The sequence below is a fragment of the Oryctolagus cuniculus genome, chromosome 4 (assembly GCF_964237555.1).
Source record: "Oryctolagus cuniculus chromosome 4, mOryCun1.1, whole genome shotgun sequence".
Classification (NCBI taxonomy): Eukaryota; Metazoa; Chordata; class Mammalia; order Lagomorpha; family Leporidae; genus Oryctolagus; species Oryctolagus cuniculus.
Window position 1 is genome coordinate 63,955,574 of NC_091435.1, and position 21,672 is coordinate 63,977,245.

General features: G+C 41.0%; 1 protein-coding gene across 11 annotated transcripts in view; it reads left to right on the forward strand.

The window, feature by feature from the left end:
• LOC103350560 (leukocyte surface antigen CD47) overlaps nucleotides 1-21,672 on the forward strand; it is a 178,415-nt gene that overhangs the window by 15,093 nt on the left and 141,650 nt on the right. For 10 of the 11 annotated variants that reach the window (XR_011387854.1, XR_007908906.2, XR_007908904.2 and 7 more), the window contains exon 2: nucleotides 5,098-5,445. Coding sequence is in view for 5 of the 11 variants with exons in the window: in XM_008266989.4 (XP_008265211.2) it covers nucleotides 5,098-5,445 (348 nt within the window). In the remaining 6 variants the exon portion in view is untranslated. Of the gene's footprint in view, nucleotides 1-313; nucleotides 474-5,097; nucleotides 5,446-21,672 lie in introns of all 11 variants that reach the window. The other variant, XM_070072061.1, reaches the window with a different exon arrangement.

Here is a 21,672-nt window from a genome sequence, read left to right on the forward strand (position 1 = left end):
TTCTTCAATTTTACCTCTTTTATTATTTAAAGAATAAATTTTAAAAGAAAGCCATGACTCATGCAAATATAAAGTGAACATGTGTCACAGGTTTTATTTCACTCATCAAATTAGAAGGAACTACCATGGCAAACTCTTTTGAAAGAAAATTGGAAGAACAGGCATTTCTATAGGCAATCAGGAATGCTGAAATGAATTTGTTAGCAGATGCAAAATTGGTCAATATCCTCATGGCAGTAAAAAATAATTTTTTAGAATCCTGTCTTCCAGCAAGTAGAAATCAATTGAAAAAATCTGTTTTTATCTTTTATAGACACCAATCAACTGCCTTTTCAGTTTTCTATAACTTACAAAATTGTAAAAGAACCCAGTGAAAGTCACTGAGGAGTGCAGAGCCTTATAGAATCAGATAATTCCAGTGGATACAAAGGATTTTTTAGAGAGTGACCAGCACTTCACTGAAAACTCACCTGGTAATCTTCTTGTCCATTTCAAAATCTTTCATCATGCTTGCCTTTCTTCGTAATTCCAACATCATCACTCCTTTCTTGACTCCCTGTGAGGTGTGGCCTCTCCCTCCATGCTTCTCTGCCAGGGGAAATAATTTACAGCGTAAGGTTTTGAGAATGCAATTTGAAGACCCAGTTTTGCTAGGGTCTTCCTAATATGTGAATGGGTAGAACCCTAGAGAACTGAGAAAAGAAAAGGTGAACTATGGACACTTAAAAGTTGGTGCGACTCAAACTGCTAGTCAGAAAATTTCCAGAGAATGACATTAAGATGCCATGTTGTCTACCTTTTATAGTATCTCCCTACATTTCTGGTACTCAGCACTGATTAGAGAGCACTTGTTTATGCACTGACATTTTCTCTTTTGATGTTCATTGAATTCTATACATTAACCCAGTGTTAATTGCTGATTCTGCTACTTAAAGAATAAGCCAAGGCGTAGAAAAGTAAGTTGTTTAAGGTTGTGTACCAATAAGTGGCAGAGAGGATTATACTTAGGTTTTTTTGAACATCATCCATTTCTTCTGTTAAGATTTATTTGTTTGAAAGGCAGAGTTAGAGAGAGAGAGAGAGAGGAGTGGAGAGACACACAGAGCGAAACAGCGAGATCTATCTGCTGGTTCACTCCCCAAATGACTGCAACAGCCAGGGCTAGGCCAGGCCAAAACCAGGAGCCTGGAAATCCATCTGGGTCTCCCACATAGGGGCAAGGTCCCAAGCACTTGAGCTATCTTCTGCTGTTTTACCAGGTGCGTTAGTAGAGAGCTGGATTGGTAGGGGAGCAGCCAGGACTCTGACTGGTGCTCCTATGGGATGCTGGGATCCTAAGCTGCCACTTAACTTGCTGCATTACAATGCCTAACCCATATACCCCTGATTTCTAATCCAGTTAATATAGAAGGAATAAATCTTAAGAATGAATTATTTACAAAGTTGATGTTTTATTTTTAGTTGCTAGTGCTTTGCTTTTTGAGAGAAAAACTATAAAATAGTTGATGAATGGCTGAAGGATATGGAAAATAACTACAATTTCTCCATTTTCTTTTGTATATTTTAATTAAATGGTACTTGCATTTATGTCCCCAACTCCTCTTTGGTAAGATAACAGTTGTAGTTTATCCTATTTAGATGCGTTGATAAAATGTGCCTTACTTAGTAGTAGCTGCTCTTGGTTTAAATTCCTTTCTTAGCTTTTAAGTAGTTTAATAGTTTCTTGGACAGAGGGACACATATAATATACATTTGGAAATGGTTATATTGTAGTTTAATTGAATGTGGGTGTCGCTCCCCCTCTTCGTGGAGGAACGACACTAAGCCCTGCCTAGGCTTCATATCCGAGTCACGGCACCATTATGTCGCTCCCCCTCTTCGTGGAGGAACGACACAGGACCCTGCGCTGTTCTTTCGTCTGCTCGGCCCTCCCCGGGTTTGCTGCTGGTTCTTCCCGGGTTGGCTACTATCCCTTCCACCTCCGTGGAAGGGCAGTTCCCCCTGGCCACATTCCCCACTTCCGCAGGGGAGCGGCACACCGCCGGCCGGCTCTTCTCGGGGGCTGCACAGGTGTTCCTTCAGCTAGATGTTCCCCTTAGATGTTCCCCATAGATGTTCCTGGTGCATGCCGTCTCTCTCCTCCTTTATAGTCCTCCTCCGCCAATCCCAACTCGGCTGCCCACACGCCGAGTACGCTGCTCTCCTCCAATCAGTAGCAAGTCCTACAGTTTATTGGTTGAACTGGAGGCAGCTGTGCGGAAGCTGTTTACTTCTCTCCCAGCGCCATATTGTGGGAGAGCAGATGCATAGAATAAGTCCTAATTCCAGTAACTCAGTCTAGTCCGGTTTGCTCCCCACAGATCCCCCTTTCTTTTTATTTTTGGCGTTGATACGCGCCTGTCTTCGGTGTCCCGCGGCACACACTCTGCTCTACTTGCTAGAGTTGCCACAGGTTCTTACAAGTCCTATCAATCAGGCAAACCGAATCCGGGTCCTCTCTTCGCCATGTTGTGAGGAGGTTTTTAGGCGCTGATGCGTGCCTGTGTTCGGTGACCTGCAGCGCATGCTCTGCTCTGCCCGCAGGGGCTTACAAGCCCTAACAATCAGGCAAACCGAATCCAAGCCTTCTCATTGCCGTATTGTGGGGGAGACTTATTAGTGTTGGTTCGTGCCTATCTTCGGTGACCTGCAGCTCATACTCTGGTCGAGCTGCTTGCTGGTGCTTACCGCCTTAATCAGGCAGACCGAATCCAAGCCTCCTAATTGTTGTATTGTGGGGAGGCCTTACTGATGTTAATTCGTGCCTGTCTTCGGTGACCTGCGGCGCATAAGCTGCTAGCCGCCGCAGGTGCTCATCGCCTCACTTAATCAGGCAGACCGAATCCAAGCTCTCTCATTGCCATGCTGAGGGGAGGCCTTTCTATTTCTCTATTTCTCTATCTCCGGGCATTCCTATTTCTCCCATTTTACTTCTATCTTCCAGCATTCCTATTTCTCTCACTTTGCTTCTAAACTTCTATTTCTCTTATCCCTGCAGCTTCGGCGCCTCGCCCTGCCGGCAGCTTCACGGCTCCGCGCGGCTTCCCGGCGCCTCGCCGGCTCTGAGCCGCTTCAGCCCGCACCTCTCTCATCTGTGCGGCTCGGCTTTGCGCGCACACTCCGCGGTCTCCGCGCTAGCCCCGCGTTCCCTATGTACTTGAGCCCCGCACACTCTGTCTGCGCGTGGCAGCCTCCACGAGTTACACAGCGTAGCTTACGTGTCCGCCACTAGCATTCAATCTAAGTTCCCCGGGCTAGCCTGACGAATTCAACCCAGCTTACGTCTCCGCCCCACGATCTGGCTTCCCGTCCTTTGCTCCCCGGGCTAATCAGACGGATCCCAATCCGGCTTACGTTTCCGCTTCTGGTTTTAACTTTTCGCCCCCCATTCCCGGGCTAACTTGAGAATCCCAAAGTGGCTTTCGTTTCCGCCTCGGCCTGCCCCCTGCGGCTTCAATTTCCCTAACATTTTTCTCTACCCGGTATGTTTCCCCAAGCTTTCTTCCAACAATATTCCTCCCTCGTTTCTCCTGGCCTGTCCCCACAGTCCGCATCCGAGTCTGTTTGTTCTAGCTTTCACTTTCGCTTTCGACCTTAGAGATTTCTCCTAGCTTCCCCCCGTAGTCCGTAGTCCGTATCTGAGTCTATGCCTAGGCTTTCAACAGCTTCCTCCGGCACCTCTTTCGTCCGGCTTTTCCCTAGGCTGTTTGCTAGTCTCTCCCTCCGGTATTTTCCCAGTTCTTCCCGTTTCTTCCCTCCTAAGTTTGCTATCCGTCCTAGGTTTCCTATCCGAGTCAGGTTTCCTATCCGAGTCACGGCACCATTATGTCGCTCCCCCTCTTCGTGGAGGAACGACACTAAGCCCTGCCTAGGCTTCATATCCGAGTCACGGCACCATTATGTCGCTCCCCCTCTTCGTGGCGGAACGACACAGGACCCTGCGCTGTTCTTTCGTCTGCTCGGCCCTCCCCGGGTTTGCTGCTGGTTCTTCCCGGGTTGGCTACTATCCCTTCCACCTCCGTGGAAGGGCAGTTCCCCCTGGCCACATTCCCCACTTCCGCAGGGGAGCGGCACACCGCCGGCCGGCTCTTCTCGGGGGCTGCACAGGTGTTCCTTCAGCTAGATGTTCCCCTTAGATGTTCCCCATAGATGTTCCTGGTGCATGCCGTCTCTCTCCTCCTTTATAGTCCTCCTCCGCCAATCCCAACTCGGCTGCCCACACGCCGAGTACGCTGCTCTCCTCCAATCAGTAGCAAGTCCTACAGTTTATTGGTTGAACTGGAGGCAGCTGTGCGGAAGCTGTTTACTTCTCTCCCAGCGCCATATTGTGGGAGAGCAGATGCATAGAATAAGTCCTAATTCCAGTAACTCAGTCTAGTCCGGTTTGCTCCCCACATGTGGGGATGAAGGATGCCTTTCAATCATAAATAATCTTTCGTAAGGCTTGTAAGACAAAATATGTATTGCTCTCTATATTTTGCAATGAAAAAATAGCCACAGGGAGTATTTTTTTCTCAGTGATATTGTAAAACTTTTCATTCTACTGGAAGAATGTGATTTTATTTGTCTGATTTATTTTGTATATTAAAGTATAGTAGAACTTGACTTTTTTTGGAAATGCAGCATAAAGATACACACAAATTTTTTATGAATTTAACAAGTACTATATAGAAGTGTATAGACACTATGAATATAATATTTGGTTTGAGTTTCTGCTCAAAATTGTTTTCTGTTAGGGACAGCATTTTCCTATATATATATCATTAGGCAATAATGATTACCTTAGATCTTCCAAAGCTGGCACTACTGTACTGGCTTTATTCCAAAGATACCTGGAAATGTATACTTTGAATTACTGAGATTGAATGTAGGAAAAATATGGTATTGTCTACCAGCCATTAATGTTAATATGAAAATATTCATTGATGTTTTTCACCTTGCCAGTCTCTTCTGTTGTAGCACTGATGGCTTAAGTGTACAATTGAAACATTGCTCTTTGTCTTAAGGATTTGCTCTTATAAAATTCTGTAGTTAAATAAATATTTTTTTCTTTTTCAGGTTCGAGTCAACTACTATTTAATAAAATGAAATATGTAGAATATACTCGATGTAATAAAACTGTTGTTATTCCATGTTGTGCTATCAATATGGAGGCAGAAAAGATTAGTGAATTATTTATAAAATGGAGATATAAAGGAAATGTGATTTTAACCTTTGATGGACTTCTAAACATGACCACTAAGTTCAATAACTTTACAACTGCAAAAATTGATGTCTCGAAATTACTAAAAGGAGATGCTTCTTTGGAGATGGATATGAGTGATGCTCTCTTAGGAAACTACACATGTGAAATTACAGAATTATCCAGAGAAGGTCAAACAACTGTAGAACTAAAACACCGTACTGGTAAGTGCTGTGGTTTGACTATGGTTTATGCCCTCCCAAACCCATATTGAAATTTGATTGCCACTCTGGCAGTGTTGAGAGGTGGTACTTTAAAAGGCGATTAGATCAGAAAGAGGGATTAATGCCTTTCTCAGGGGAACTGGTGAATTCTCATAGGAGTCCTTAGTTAATCACCAGAGTGGGATGTTGGGCAGTGAGTTGGCCATCTTTTTTTTCTTATTCCCACACATTTGTGTCCTCTCCTGGCCTCTGCCAAGTTATAACAGTCCAAGAGTCTGATCAGATGCCAAACAGATGCTAGAGCCACGTTCTTGGACTTTCCAGTCTTCACAATCATGAGCCAAAATGAGGCTCATTTTTTTTTAAATAAATTACCCAATCTAAGGTATTCTGTTATAGCAACAGAAAAAGACAAAAGGAATAAAACTTCTATGAAACCTTCCTTTTTATTCATCCTGCTACAGACTGATCCTAATAGAAAGGGAGCAAAATAGGCCTATGACCTTCTTTGAATCTAATACAGATGGTTAATAATAAATGTGGTGTAATGTTGATCAGCTTTAAAATCATGGGGGAGTTCTGTCACGAGTCTGGAACTTTTGAGAGCTATTCTCTTTGGGAATTTGTTCCTGGGGTCATCTGCTCTGTACTCTGCGTTTCTGTTTGCTGTCATCAAAAGTTCTTTCTTGCATGTGATGAATTCTCAAGCCTCTTTCCAATTATTTTTAGAATGTGCTTTGTAACCTTACATGATGACCCAAGGTTGGCAAGTCCCAGCTCTGCTGCCTCAGAAAAGAATAGGTTAAAAGGAGAAATGAGATTAACAATCAGATTAGCAGTTTTCTGTGCCTATTGTTGCTTTGATGTTCATTTTCTTGGCCAAGATGTAGGAGAGTTGGAGATCTAATTTAATGTATTTGAATTTGCCATGATTCTATCTTTTTCCACCACAAACTTTGGTTGGTGAGTTGTATAAAGTAGTAAAGTTAGATGGAGAAGAAAATATTTCTTTTATATTTTTTGTTGTGCTAGTTTATCTCTTCAATCATAGAAAGACATTCTGACTTTCTATTTGAGTGCTGTGTTTGGAATCACCAGGCATATTACTGATGTCAGGACTGACAACACTTTGAAACCCTCTGCTTCTTGTAGGATCAGCATGGTTTTGTTTGATCCACCTTGTCTTCTGTTCTTCCAGTTTTTACTGCTATAAAATGCTTGTTCCTAGTCTGAGACTGCGATAGTTTGATAAACTATTTTGACATTGCTTGGGGGTGGATATTGAAGAGATCTGGGTCATATCCCTTCAGCAACTTGGTCTTCACCTGTGATCTTGGGCAGTACTTCACTGAGTCCCAACTTCCTTATTTCTAAGGTAAGGATGAAAATAGTAACTTGGATTTGTATATTCTACTAAGTCTAATGAGTATCAGTTGGGAAACCATGTGTTCAAGTTCATTGGAGACCTAAGTGTGTTGCAAATGCTAGTAGTCTTCCCGAGATGTTTATGTGATGAAATAAAGTATTAAGTTGCTGAAGCTGACCCGGAGTCTTAGGTAAAAGACCTGGTTTATGCAAGGAGGAATGGTAAGGGATGGCTCAGAAGGCAAGAAGGATTAGGTAGTCTTTCTGGTCAGAAATGTTGCTTACATTAGAACTAGTACTATGGATATAAATTTGGGCTAGGGAGCTTTTATCAAATGTGTATATTTTAGGAGAGCCCTGCTCAGCCATATGCACTGGGATGGACTTGAGTAAGATAATCTAACAGTTGAAATTCTTCTGTGGAGTATAGTCTCCTGGATATGGAAGAAGATGACATGGGGGAATAGTAACGTGGGAGGATTGTATAGGTCATTGAGGGGCAAACTGGTAGCCAGAAGATGGAATGAAAATGAATGGGAGGGGCCAGCGCTGTGGCACAGTGGGTTAAAGCCCAGGTCTGCAGCGTCAGCATCCCTTATGGGCACTGGTTCTAGTCCCAGTTGCTCCTCTTCTGATCCAGCCCTCTGCTATGGCCTAGGAAGGCAGTAGAAGATGACCCAAGTCCTTGGACCCCTGCACCCACGTGGGAGACCTGGAAGAAGCTCCTGGCTCCTGGCTTCAGATCAGCTCAGCTCTGGCCATTGTGGTCATTTGGGGAATGAAACAGTGGAATGGAAGACCTCTCTCTCTCTCTCTGGCTCTACCTCTCTTTGTAACTCTGTCTTTTGTCTTTTTTTTTTTTTTTTTTTTTTGACAGGCAGACTGGACAGTGAGAGAGAGAGAGACAGAGAGAAAGTCTTCCTTTTGCCATTGGTTCACCTTCCAATGGCTGCCGTGGCCGGCGCGCTGCGGCCGGTGTACCGCGCTGATCCGAAGGCAGGAGCCAGGTGCTTCTCCTGGTCTCCCATGGGGTACAGGGCCCAAGCACTTGGGCCATCCTCCACTGCATTCCCGGGCCACAGCAGAGAGCTGGCCTGGAAGAAGGGCAACCGGGACAGAATCCGGCACTCCGACCGGGACTAGAACCCGGTGTGCCGGCACCGCAAGGCGGAGGATTAGCCTAATGAGCCGCGGCGCCGGCCTGTAACTCTGTCTTTCAAATAAATAAAATAATTCTTTTTTTAAAAAAAAAGAAAATGGGAAAGGAAAACCTGATGACAAAGACATGGTTTATAATTTTACATGTGAGTGTTTTTATTTTTCTTTGTTTTCAAAATGTCCTATAAAAATATGAGCTAAACTTTTTAAGCCATTAAAATAGGAAAGCTTAGTTTCATTATAGAGGATATAGAAAATGTTACCAAAAGTTTGAGACATTTGAAACATTTACATTTGTTTCGATATTTTGAAGTAATTATGGATCCCACAGGAAGATTCAAGGGCAAGATTTGCTGTGTACCCTTTACCCAGTCTTCTGCAATGGTTACATCTTATGTAAAATGTCAGTTTGAAGACCAGGACATTCACTATAATATAGTGTGTATCTGGTTTTCTATGATTTTATCCAATACCCTTTTGTGTAATTAACATCACAGTCTGGATACAGTGTTACCCACCAACTGAGACATCTTCCTTACGTTAAGGGTTCATAGCCATACCTCTGTCTCCCAGTGTACCTAATGTGGCTAGCAATAATTTTTCTTCTACACCTATCTTTTTGTCCTTTTGGTAATATTATACACATGAAATGATTAAGTAATTGACCTTTTGAGGTTAACTTTTATACTTTAGGGCTATAACAAGTGAAAAAGCTATGAACAGTTGACATGAACATAGGCATAATTTCCATTTCTTTGGGGATAAATTCCAAAGACTTTGATTACTGAGTTATATAGTAAGTATATGTTTACTTTTTAAAGAATGTCCAAAGTGTTTTCCGTAATGGCTTTCCAATTTACATTCCCATTAGCAACATAACAGTAGGTCACTGTTTCCACATCTTCTCATCAACATTTGGTGCCACTATTTAACACCCATTTTTGACTTAAAAAATACATACAATAAATTGAAAATTCCTATGTACAAAAAGATTAGATAGGACATAATTCTTACTGTGGAATATGAATTTGTTGTAATAATGACACTTCCCTGTCGTGTAGTTTGGGGATTGAGGCATTGGAAACCTTTTTTTTTTTTTTTTTTTTTTTTGACAGGCAGAGTTAGAGAGACAGAGAAAAAGGTCTTCCTTCTGTTGGTTCACCCCTCCAAATGGCTGCCACGGCCGGCGCGCTGCACCGATCCGAAGCCAGGAGCCAGGTGCTTCCTCCTGGTCTCCCATGCGGGTGCAGGGCCCAAGCACTTGGGCCATCCTCCACTGTCTTCCCAGGCCACAGCAGAGAGCTGGACTGGAAGAGGAGCAACTGGGAAAGAACCGGTGCCCCAACTGGGACTAGAACCTGGAGTGCCGGCGCCGCAGGCGAGGGTTAGCCTAGTGAGCTGCGGCGCTGGCTGTAAACCATTTTTATTATGTTATAGTTTTTTTGCAAACACAGATAAAATAGAACATTAATAAAAAGCAAGTAATGCTGACCATTTTTGTGCTCTATTTTGAATACATAATACAAATACATAGAAACACTGTATTATATAGGTTTATATAACTCTGGTGCTTATGTACATTACCAGGCAAAGAACATAGGAGTTAATTTAGGAGTCTTTCTCTACACTTTGCCATTTTCTAGCTTCAGAAAACTTAGAAAAGAAACATATAGCTCTAATTTTTTATTAACAAAATGAGAAAAATGCCTCCATCACAGGCACTGTACTGGGCAATATGGGTTCCGTGATGACTAAGACATTATCCTGATTTTAGGAAAATTATCATACTGCAAATAAGAGTGAAAACCTGAATATTTATTTCAGTCTATGCCAGATGTGTTAAGTATGCTATGTCCTGTGATCTTCTCAGGAACTCCAGGAGGTTGAGGGAAGTTTTACTACATAATGAATGGGCAAACATAAAAATTCAAGGTTAAAGTCATAGCTAGGATGTTAATCTTGAGTTCTCTATCTTCAAAACCAAGTATTTTTACCACCATGGTGTATTGTTCCTGTGAAAACACCTTGTAAATAAACAAATACTAAAAGTACATAATTTTAGTTTTAAATTAGTTATGACTATTTCTATCTCTTTTTTTAATGATATAAAAATATGAGTTCTTAAAACATATTTTTCTGTAAGCTATTAAGTTTGTTTTAAAGCCATTAGCTCAAGATCAACAGATTTGCTAACATTGTCAGCATGAGACACACTGTGTTCATAATGATAACATGAAGGCATTGTAAGAACCTTCTTTTAGTTTTCTACTGTAGTCTAACAAATAACCATACTGAATGTCTGCCACGGACTTTTCTCAGCAACTAGGGTTGTACCCATTCCTTGCCACATGGCCCCTTGCATATTTATATTCAGTAAAGGAGGATTTTCCCCTTGCTGAGTCTCTCCCATGTGTTGAGTTTATCTTGCCAGGAAGATCTCAGAACTTTTTAAGATCCCTAATCTTTGGGGGTATTTTGGGCCCCTTGAGGCCTACTTTGCCATTACATCATCCTCAGAAATCATCGTGTTGTCCTCCTGCCACTGAACAGTCCAAGAACAGCCACAAGCACTGTAGACCAACCAGAGACCCACACATGAGCTGATCAGGCATTGTTTACATTGTTTAATCCCCACTTTACTGTGCAAGATTCACTGCCTCAATTCCTTGGGTAGTGTGGTAATTGAATGATAATTATCTGACACTTTGCTCTGTGAACTGCAAATAAACTACTACTACTACTTTTCTTCCACTATTCTGGTGGCAGTAATTGGCGTGCTGCTCATTGGGCAAGCAGATTGAATTTTAGGAGTTTATAGCAATTTCTCCAACAAGTTTTGGTGAGTTATATAGCAAACTGGAAATCACAAAGGGATTCTAACCCTGCATGTCTGTCTTGTCAAACACGTGTTCCTGGCCAGCTGGTGCTGTTGGGAGGTATCCTGTAGCTGCATAAGTACTTCTCAGACTCTGGGACAGTCTGCTAGTGGGGATTGTTGACCTAAGGTATTTTTCAGCTGAAAGAAACTAGGGTTGAGTTTGGCTTGGAATCTGAAGATGTCTGCAGCCTTTAGTAGCAGCCTGTGAATGATCATATGAGGTAATACCTCTTATGCTAATATGAGCTTTTCCTTTTCATAGTTAGAGATCTGTGCTTTAAGATATTTGTTTTTAACTTGACAAGTTCATTTTATAACTTGGTTCAATTTCTGGGTGAGTAATTTTGTTTCCCTCCTTGCTTCTCTGGTCAGCCTCTTTGCAGGTCTCAGCCTCTCTTGGGTTCTTGATCAGCCCCTCAAAAGGGTTTTTGGCAAATTGGCCCTTTGGATTCTGGTGGTAGAGAACTTCCTGAAAATAGAGGCAGGATTCAGCTTGATTGCTGAGCATCTGATTAACCCCTGTGGGAGGTTAGGGTCCAGACTGAGTGCATTCTGGTATCTGTTATTTGTCTAAGGTCTCTTTATGTTTTGTATTGTCCATGTTGTAGTCATCATTTTTATGGAATAAGCGCTGTTATGTGTGTTACGAATTTGTGCGTGTTATTTGTTGTTTCTATGTGGTAAAATCCTGCAAATCTATCTTGATTGCGTTGCAGATAAATGAATACTCACATTAAGTTAAAACACAAATTAACCCAAATGCCTTTTGGTTTATGAAATTTAGGTAAATCCCTGACATATTTTAATTTGTCAAGAAAAATAAAATAAAGGTGACTCCAGAGTCATTAATATATATTTGTGCCTGGATTTGCTGGTTAGATATTGAAAATCATAGATGTATAATTTTGACCTAAGAACAAATAATGCAGGTAAAGTTGTGGTACAATGTTCAGTGCTTCCTATGTATGAAGCACAATTTACTCTTATAATAAGTTTTTTTTTTTTTTGGACAGGAAAATGACTTAAAATTATAACCCTGTTGGCTGAACATTCAGTTTCTTGAGTAATCTTGAATATATTTGTTAAAAATAAATTGGGTAAAAATAAAAGAGATGAGTGTTAAGATTAGAAATTAAAAACAAGAAAATAACTCTGTGTGAGAAAGTAATACAGGCTTTTGGTAAGTGAAGCTGTGGTTAAGAGAAAAAAAAATTATCTTTGTCCTAAAGTAAAATGGCTGGTAATTGTTGAAGTTCTGGTGTCAGTGTTACAGGAACTGAGTCAGGAGGAGTCTATGGCTCTAGTCACTTGGATATGCAATTTATCCAGGAAAGATTCTTCTTTTTGCCCATCTCTTCAGAAACTCCCCACTCCCATTTCACAGCTCCTTATGCTGCAGCTCTCTGTGTTAAAGTTCTTATATTATAGCTTCTCTTCAATCCATCGGGCCTTAGTGTCTCCTTTATGCCTGGTTCATCTAGGAGCATTGCAGTTTTCTGTGTTGCAGCTCCTCTTCTCTTCTGGGTTCTTTGTCTCGTGACCATGAAGAATGAGGCACATAAACAAGGAAGATTGAGCAAAGCAAGGCAGTTTGTTGAAAGGAGCTGAGAAGACTTCCTGGCAGCTGGCAAGGACTTCATGGAGGGCTGCCAGCGCCCAAGGCTGCTTAACCAGATTTGTTTCTTAGGACTGCCTGGTTCAGATCTTTGTTTCTAAAGCAAGAAGCTCTCCTTGATGGGTCCATGTGTATGCTAAGGAGACCTGCTATGTGAACCAATCAGGGAGCTGATATTGGAATGGCCAGTTTTACACAGAAGTGTGCAGAGTGCTCAGTCAGGTCCCTTTGGCAGCCTCCACAGCATCTGTAGATTATATTGTATATGTTTCTTCCTTCTCTGCCTCCCTCAGGGCCCCAGGAGAATTGTGTTTTTTCTTTCTTTTCTGCATTCCTATATTTTTTCTTTCCTTTCTACTTTCCTATATTTTTCTTTCCTTATGGGGAGCCTGGAGTCCATATCAGTATTTCCTAAGGAGCTGGAGATAAATAGCTAAATGAACATAATAAGGTTGTAAAAGTTGTGTGGAAAATGAATCTTTGATGGGAATAGGTTGGCTGGGGTTAGAAAGGAGTTATTTATACGCTTTCTAAATATTGAGCATTAATATCAAAAGTGCACTTACGAAACTGGAATTTTGCCCCCTGTATGAAAGCACCTAGGTTCACAACACATTTTGATCCTTAATTTTCAAATCAGTTCTTTAAATTATTTCATCTATCTTCTACACTCCAGCTTCATTTGTGAGTTTCTATTTAATGGCTCTTTACCTCAGCTTTCTTGTCTGCTTCTATGAGCTCTCTACTCTTCCTTGTTTTGACTGTGTTATGACCTGACACTTATAACATTTATTTTAGAAACCTAGGATAATGAATACCTTGATTCTTTTATTACTTTTTTTTCATAATATTGTTACTTTGTTCCATGTAATCAGACAATTTTGAGTGTTTTATTGTCTCTCAGGGTCAGATAATTCTTCTACTCCAGGTTTTCTTATTTACATTCCTTTATAATATGGTGTATACTAATAACCTTACATATATGCTATTCTCATGTTTAATTACATATGAGTACTTATCCATAAGGTTTGACTTTTGGTCTATCTAAATAGGTTCCATAAAGAGAAACAAACACATTACAGGAGGTTTTGGTAGTAATTAAGGAAACATGGATTTTTTTTTGTTTTATTTGGATGGTCTCATATTCTTGTTGTCCTTTTTAATGTTCTGATTGCTTGGAAAAGTTGAGTTTAATATTATTTTTTGATATTTATTTTAAAATATAAGTTAAAACTTTTATAACTGACTAAATATGTTGTATAGTTATTGTGAAAACACCCTACTTGGATGGATGACTGTTATTTCACAATAATATGGGATCCTGTTTTGAACAAACATTTTAAACCTGTGACGTTTTTAATAGGCATCTTCAAGATCAAACTTCTTTTCTTTAAAAAAAAAAGATTTATTTATTTGAAAAGCAGATGGGAGAGAGGAGTAGAGAAAGAAAAAGAGAAAGAGAGAAATTTTCCATCAACTGGTTCCCTTCCCAAATGGCCCCAACAACTGGGGCTGGGCTAGGCCAAAGCCAAAGAGCCAGGAGCTTCCACTCGGTCTCCCACTTGGGTGCAGGGACCCAGCGAATTAGGCCATCCTCTGCTGCTTTTTCAGGTGCCTTAACAGTCAGTTGAATTGGAAGCAGAGCAGCTGGGACTCCAACCAGTGCCCATAAAGGATGCTGATGCCACAGGCAGAGGCTTAATCTTCTACACTACAGTGCCAGCCCAAAGATCAAACTTCTAAATTATGTCATTTGACTTTCAGATTTCCAACTGGGTTCTGAGGATCATCAAAAGATGTATGTCTGATCTTTTAGAGACAGTAGTTGGCTTACTTGTATTGCATGGAAAACATTAGGAAGTTGTGAAATGTTGCTAAACTCTTAGTTGTATTTATATGGGTTTGTTGTGGATATATTCTAGAGATTATATGACATTTATAGTTGTATAGTGGTCCTGATGGGTCTTTGTAAGTTGCCATTGCCATCTTCATGTAAAATGAACCTATGGAGGCCTTTCTTTGAGATTTCCCCTCACATCACTGGCTTTGGGGCTTGAAAGGATGGATTTGTTTTGTGAAAATCTACTGTGCTTTTTAAAATCCTGTATGGAATTTATGAAAATAATTAAATCTCTTTGTAATTGCTGAGCTTTTAAAATTTAACTGTGGTGACTCTAGGTCTTATCATCCGCAGTTCTGATTTTTCTTGAAAAAATTTACAGTCAGAAAAGACTATGAACAAGGATCTATAAATCAAAATATCAGTAGACTAAATAAGAATGTGCAGAGGTAACTGATGGGGTTCATGAAACTGCTAACTGAGATTAAAAAGCACAAGAAGTAATTACAGGAGACTAAATTAACTATTGGATTTTACATGCTTCTGTGTCTTACTTAAGATATGTTTGGTTTTGTATTTAAATTCCTTGGCTTCTAGGCTTAAAGAAATGTTTTTTCTTGAGATATGTATGGCTTACAATAGTTTGGTAATGTATAATTTTGTAAACAAAGATAAAAAACACTTACCTTTTCTTCTTAGTTAATTCCACCAAACTTCAAAAACTATTTAAGAGTACATTTGTTTCTGTGGTAATGTGATTATTTACATATATCCATTAAGAATCTGTTCTCTTCATAATTGAAAATAATTTGGAACATTGGGATATATAAGAAGGATTCCCAGCCTTGCAATGATGACATAAAAGTCACTTTTTGGTAGATCTTAAAACTTCAAAAGATTTGGTATTCTGTTAAAAAACAAACAAACAAAAAAAAAAAACCCTTAGTCTGCCTCTTTTAGGCCTCCTAACTGAAATATTTTAAAATCTGAGATTACTGCACAGTAAATGAACATTTTTTGTTGCACATATGCAAATACTCAACACCCAGACTATAAAACAGTCACTGCTGGGTTGTAACTCCTCATTGTTTTTATTTATTTATTTTGAAAGGCAGAGTCCCAGAGAGTCAGAGGCAGAGTGAGAGATTTTCCATCTTGCTGTTTCACTCCCCAGATGGCCATAGTGGCTGGAGTTGGGCCTATCTGCAGCTAGGAGCCAGGAGCTTCTTCCAGGTCTCCCACGAGGATGCAGGGGCCCAAGCACTTGGGTCATCTTCCACTGCTTTCCCAGATCATAGCAGAGAGCTGAATCAGAAGTGGAGCAGCCAGGTCTCAAATTGACACCCATGTGGGATACTGGCCCTGCAGGCAGCAGCTATACCTGCTACGCTACAATGCTGGCCCATTCCTTATTGTTTTTAAAATGAAAACATGATTTGTTATGCTCTTGTTGGATTTGTTTTATATTTTTCTTTTGAAGAGTATGCTTTTTGACAGAATTCTAAAGAGGTACATCTACCAGCAAAATAATGCTGATTGGGCACATTGAAGTGATGACTCTGCACAGAACTGATAAAGTTAAATTTAGTAATGGACTCTGGGGAAGGTATTGTGGTAAAGCAGGTAAGCTATCACTCTGAGTACCATGTTGGAGTGCTGGTTTGAGTCCTAGCTACTCTTCCAATCTAGCTTCTTGCTACTGCACCCGGGAGGCAGCAGATGATGGCCCAATTATTTGAGTTTCTGTCACCCATATGGGAGACCCAGATGGAGTTCTGGGTGTCCGGCTTTGATATTGCTCAACGGTGGCTCTTGTGGGATTTGAGGAGTGAACCAGTAATTGGAAGATATCTCTTTCTGCCTTCCTTCTCTCTTTGTCCCTCTCCCTTTCAAATAAATACATCTTAGACCCCCCCCCCCAAAAAAAAGGCACCCCCCGCCCCCAGCTCAAGTTCAGCCTAAGATCCATTCCTTCTGAATCCTTTCTGTTGCTTAAATATGGCTAAAAGGTTTTTGTCAGTCAATCTTTTCCCCTCCCGTGCCCCGACATTGCCCGAGTGAGGAAACAGAGAAGCCCAGCAATCTGGATAGACAAATAGAACCTAGATACAAGATTATTATCAGCAGTGTTTTTGAAAAAAAAAATGACCAGGGGCCACACAATATTAAAATGGATTCATCGGTGTCAACACTAAACAAAATAGATAGAGCTAACAGGTTATGAATAAAAGGTTCTTATTTATAACTGCCTAAGAGTAGCTATCACAAAATTCTCTGACAGAGCTTCTAACTCTACAGAGAGCCAAAATTTCAGAAAAGAGAAGCTAACTAGATATGATATTTGGTATTTTCACACCTAATGCTAGACTCTATACACAGTATCCACATTGGGATTACCAGATCTGAGAAAACCTTTCAACCTCTTTGTATGTACTCATAAAGGCAAGAATTAGGATGGAATCTGGACATTGTCACCCAAAGCAGGTTAAGTTGTCTGAGAGCAAAAGAATCTACCTGTGACATAATGAGGAAGGCAGAAAAAGTTCACTCTTGGGCAGCCCACCACAGTGCATATAGCAACCCATATTCTGCCAATTGTGGAACAAAATAATTCATTGGCTTACTTCTGACTTGTTGCAGAACCACCAAGCCATCTGACTCAGTAATCTAAATGCTATTCTAAAAATGATTTCCTTTTGTCACCTTGCTTCTGGACTCCCTTGGGAACCTGTGCATGGCTGCTTGCAGATTATTGTTATTGAACATTACAACAGGCTGGACCTGATGGACATTGACATAGAGACTTGAGATTTGGAACTTATGGATGGAAACAGATTCAGGGACCATGGGAATCCAAAGGCTAAATATACAGTGGTCACTCTCTAGGAACCTTTGGAAGTAGAAGCATTGCCATCAGGTAGCTTCACTCAAACGATCAAACTCATAGTCGTCATCCATGCTTTATGCCTTAGAAGAGGTAAGAGAATGAACGTTTACACAGACTCTGTGCTTTTTCTGCATTACATGCCCATGGGTTCTTGGAAGTAAAGAGGATTGTTGTTAAATTCCAAACTTTTTCTTTTTTTTAAATTGTGAACAAATTTTATTAATATCACTTCTTACAACCCTACACAATTTTATCTATAGTTGAGCAGATCTCAATCAATAATGTGTAACAAGATTCTGTTTAGGATATAATGCCATGGTGCCATGATTATGGTTTAAATGTTCTAAATATTTTTTTAAAACTTTTATTTAATAAATATAAATTTCCAAAGTACAGTGTATGGATTCCAATGGCTTTTTCTCCCCCATAACTTCCCTCCCACCCGCACCCCTCCCATCTCCCGCTCCCTCTCCCATTCCATTCACATCAAGATTCATTTTCAATTATCTTTATATATAAAAGATTGATTTAGTATATAAAGTAAAGATTTCATCAGTTTGCACCAACACAGAACATAAAGTGTAAAATACTGTTTGAGTACTACTTATAGCATTAATTTACATTGTACAACACATTAAGGACAGAGATCCTACATGAGGAATAAGTGCACAGTGACTCCTGTTGTTGATTTAATCAATTGACACTCTTGTTTATGGCATCAGTAATCTCCCCAGGCTCTTTGTCATGAGTTGCCAAGGCTATTGAAGCCTTTTGAGTTTGCCGACTTCGATCTTATTTAGACAAGGTCATAGTCAAAGGAGATGTATAATTTGGGACATGCTCATGCTGACTTGACCCAAATGGTGGAGTTAGAAATGTGCCAGGGGATTCCAGTAAAATCCCATCAAGGTGGCATGTACCATTGCCATCTCACTAGTCCAAGTGATCAGTTTCAGTTCACAATTGATCACACTGATAAGGTCTAAGAGTCAAAGGGATCACATAAACAAGACTAGTGTCTGCTGATACTAACTGATAGAATCAAAAAGGGAGAGAACGATCCAACATGGGAAGCGAGATATACAGCAGACTCATAGAATGGCAGATGTCCTAAATAGCACTCTGGCCTCAGAATCAGCCCTTAAGGCATTCAGATCTGGCTGAAGAGCCCATGAGAGTATTTTAGGCATGGAAAGCCAAGACACTCTGGGAAAAAAAAAAAAAAAAAAAGAAGACCTAAATGAAATATCTATGTGAGTGAGATCCCAGTGGAAAGAACGGGGCCATCAAAGAAGGAGCTACCTTTCTCTGAAGGGAGGAGAGAACTTCCACTTTGACTATGACCTTGTCTAAATTCCAAACTTTTTCTACAGAGAAAGGCAGTCCTCCAAAACTAAATGGCTTTGGAAATCTTCACAGCTGACAATGGACAAATTTGTGATTTCTTTAAAACAGAATGTTCTGTGTACATCCCCAGTAGCTCTAGGAATGTTTTCTAGCTTACTCAAATAATCCTGTGTCTGACCCCTTACTGAGCTGTAATTACTGGCTTTACTCCCAAGTTGAGACTGGAAGTCCCTGATGACAAAGCTGCAGATCTATCTGGTTTGTATTTTAGGTACAGGAATAGTAGTATGTTGTTGATTTTATTTATTTTTGTTGTAGATTGATAGTGTAACTTTAAGGTAAACTATGCAGAAACTAGCTGGGCCAAGCCTCATCACGATCACAGACTCGCTTTGGGTATACTTGGGATGGAAAACGTTCTCGAGAATTTGAAACACCTACAGCTTTCTCTTCTCTAGTACTGAAAATCCCCTCAGGATTAAGGAATTAAATAGAATGGAGTGGAATTCAGTGTCAGTCCCTAATGCCTTTGATGTAGATTTTATCAGACTCTAGTCTCTCCCTTAGCTTGTAGTTTCGTTGTCTTCTTTGTGGTGATTTCAAGTCAACTCTTTATTAAAGATCCCTATTTTTGGGTGTGTGCCAATAAAACTTTCTGAACACAGGCAGAACAATGGCATGCAGCTTGTAAGAACATATACACAGAACTGTGGACTGCAGTAAGGATTCTGCATATGAAGTGTGGATATTTTGGTTCATAATCCTGTGGGCAGATCTTTTGACTTCTTTTTGTTTTTCTTGTCAATTATTTTTATGTTAATATGATATTAATACAAAGATAATAGATTCCATGTAGTTCATACAGTTCAAAGAATATAATGATACTTTTCTCTCTATCCATTTTGCTTTATTTTTGAGATAGCATTTTAAATTTGCATTATATGCAAAAGCTTATTGCTCTAGTAAATAAAGAGTTTATCAAGTAAAATGTCAAAAGACCACGGTTCAGTTGGAATATTGGCAAGGGATAAACTATAATCAAATGAAAAGTGTCAATTTCACTCATAGAGTAAATTATATCATTCTTTTATATATAAAAAAATTCACTGTATTTATTTGAAAGAGTTACAGAGAGGTGTAGAGACAGAGAGAGAGGTTTTCCATCCGCTGGTTTACTCCCCAGATGGCTGCAATGATGGAGCTGAGCCAGTCAGAAGCCAGGAGCCAGGAGCTTCTTCTAGGTCCCCAATGTGGGTGCAGGGGCCCAAGGACTTGGGCCATCATCTACTGCTTTCCCAGGCCACAGCAGAGAGCTGGATGGGAAGAGGAGCAGCCGGGACTATAACTGGCACCCATATAGGATGCTGGCACTTCAGGACAGGGCTTTTATTTAACCAGCTGAGCCACAGCTGGCCCTCAGTATATCATTCTTAAACAATGATTTGACCAAGACCAAGGTTGTTGTTGTTGTTGTTGTTGTTTTGACAGGCAGAGTGGACAGTGAGAGACAGAGAGACAGAGAGAAAGGTCTTCCTTTACAGTTGGTTAACCCTCCAATGGCCACTGCGGCCGGTGCGCTGCGGCCAGTGCGCTGCGGCCTTCTCACTGCGCTGATCCGAAGCCAGGAGCCAGGTGCTTCTCCTGGTCTCCCATGTGGGTACAGGGCCCAAGCACTTGGGCCATCCTCCACTGCACTCCCGGGCCACAGCAGAGAGCTGGCCTGGAAGAGGGGCAACCGGGACAGAATCCGGCACCCCGGCCAGGACTAGAACCCGGTGTGCCGGCGCCACAGGCGGAGGATTAGCCTATTGAGCCGCAGTGCCGACCTTTGACCAAGGTTTAAAATAAAGTTTGACAGAACTATACTTGCAGCAATGCTGGTAAATATAGGCATTTCTTTTTGTCTTTAATTTTTTTTTATTTTTTAATTGTATATAAGGAGAATATATAGTGTTTGTCTTTCTATATCTTATTTCAGTCAAAATGATATACTCCATTTAGATATAAATGGCAGAATTGTATTCTTTTTTAAGGCTGAGTAATATTCTTTCCTATTCATTCATCTGATGGTGGACTCCTTGAATAATTCTATATTTATTATTGCTATAAACATGATGATGCAGGTACCTCTTTGATATAATGTGTTCATTTTTGGGGGGATATACCCAGTAGTGGGATTGCTGGATCATATGGTAAGTCTATAGTCTAGTTTTTAAAGAAATCTCCATACTGTTTTTCATAGTGGCTACACTAATTTACATTCCCACCATCGGTGTTCTCCTCTCTCCACATTCTTACCAGCATTTGTTGTTCTGTCTTTTGGATAAGAACTATTTTTTTCTCTCAAGATTTATTTATGTATTTGAAAGGAAGAATTACAGAGACAGAGACAGAGCGAGAGAGAGTTTTCCATCTACTAGTTGCTCCCCAGGTGGCTGCAATGATCAGAGCTGAGCCAATACGAAGCCAGGAGTTTCTTCTGGGTCTCTCACGTGGGTGCTAGGGCCCAAGGACTTAGGGCATCTGTTTTCCCAGGCCACAACAGAGAGCTCGATAGGGAGTGGAGCAGCCAGGACTCAAACCAGTCCCCATATGGGATACTGGCACTGCAGGCAGCGGCGTTACCCACTATGCCATAGTGCAGGCCCTGGATAAGAACCGTTCTAGCCGGCGCCGCGGCTCACTAGGCTAATCCTCCGCCTTGCGGCGCTGGCACACCGGGTTCTAGTCCTGGTCGGGGCACCAGATTCTGTCCCGGTTGCCCCTCTTCCAGGCCAGCTCTCTGCTGTGGCCCAGGAGTGCAGTGGAGGATGGACCAAGTGCTTGGGCCCTGCACCCCATGGGAGACCAGGATAAGTACTTGGCTCCTGCCATTGGATCAGCGCGGTGTGCCGGCCGCGGCGGCCATTGGAGGGTGAACCAACAGCAAAAGGAGGACCTTTCTCTCTGTCTCTCTCTCTCACTGTCCAGTCTGCCTGTTAAAAAAAAAAAACAAAAAACAAAAAACAAAAAAAAAAAACCACCATTCTGACAGGGTTGAGGTGATAACTCATTGTGGTTTTGATTTGTGCTTTTTTTCCCACATATTTGTTTCCATTTGCATTTCTTGAGAACTGTCTATTTAGGTCCTTTGTTAA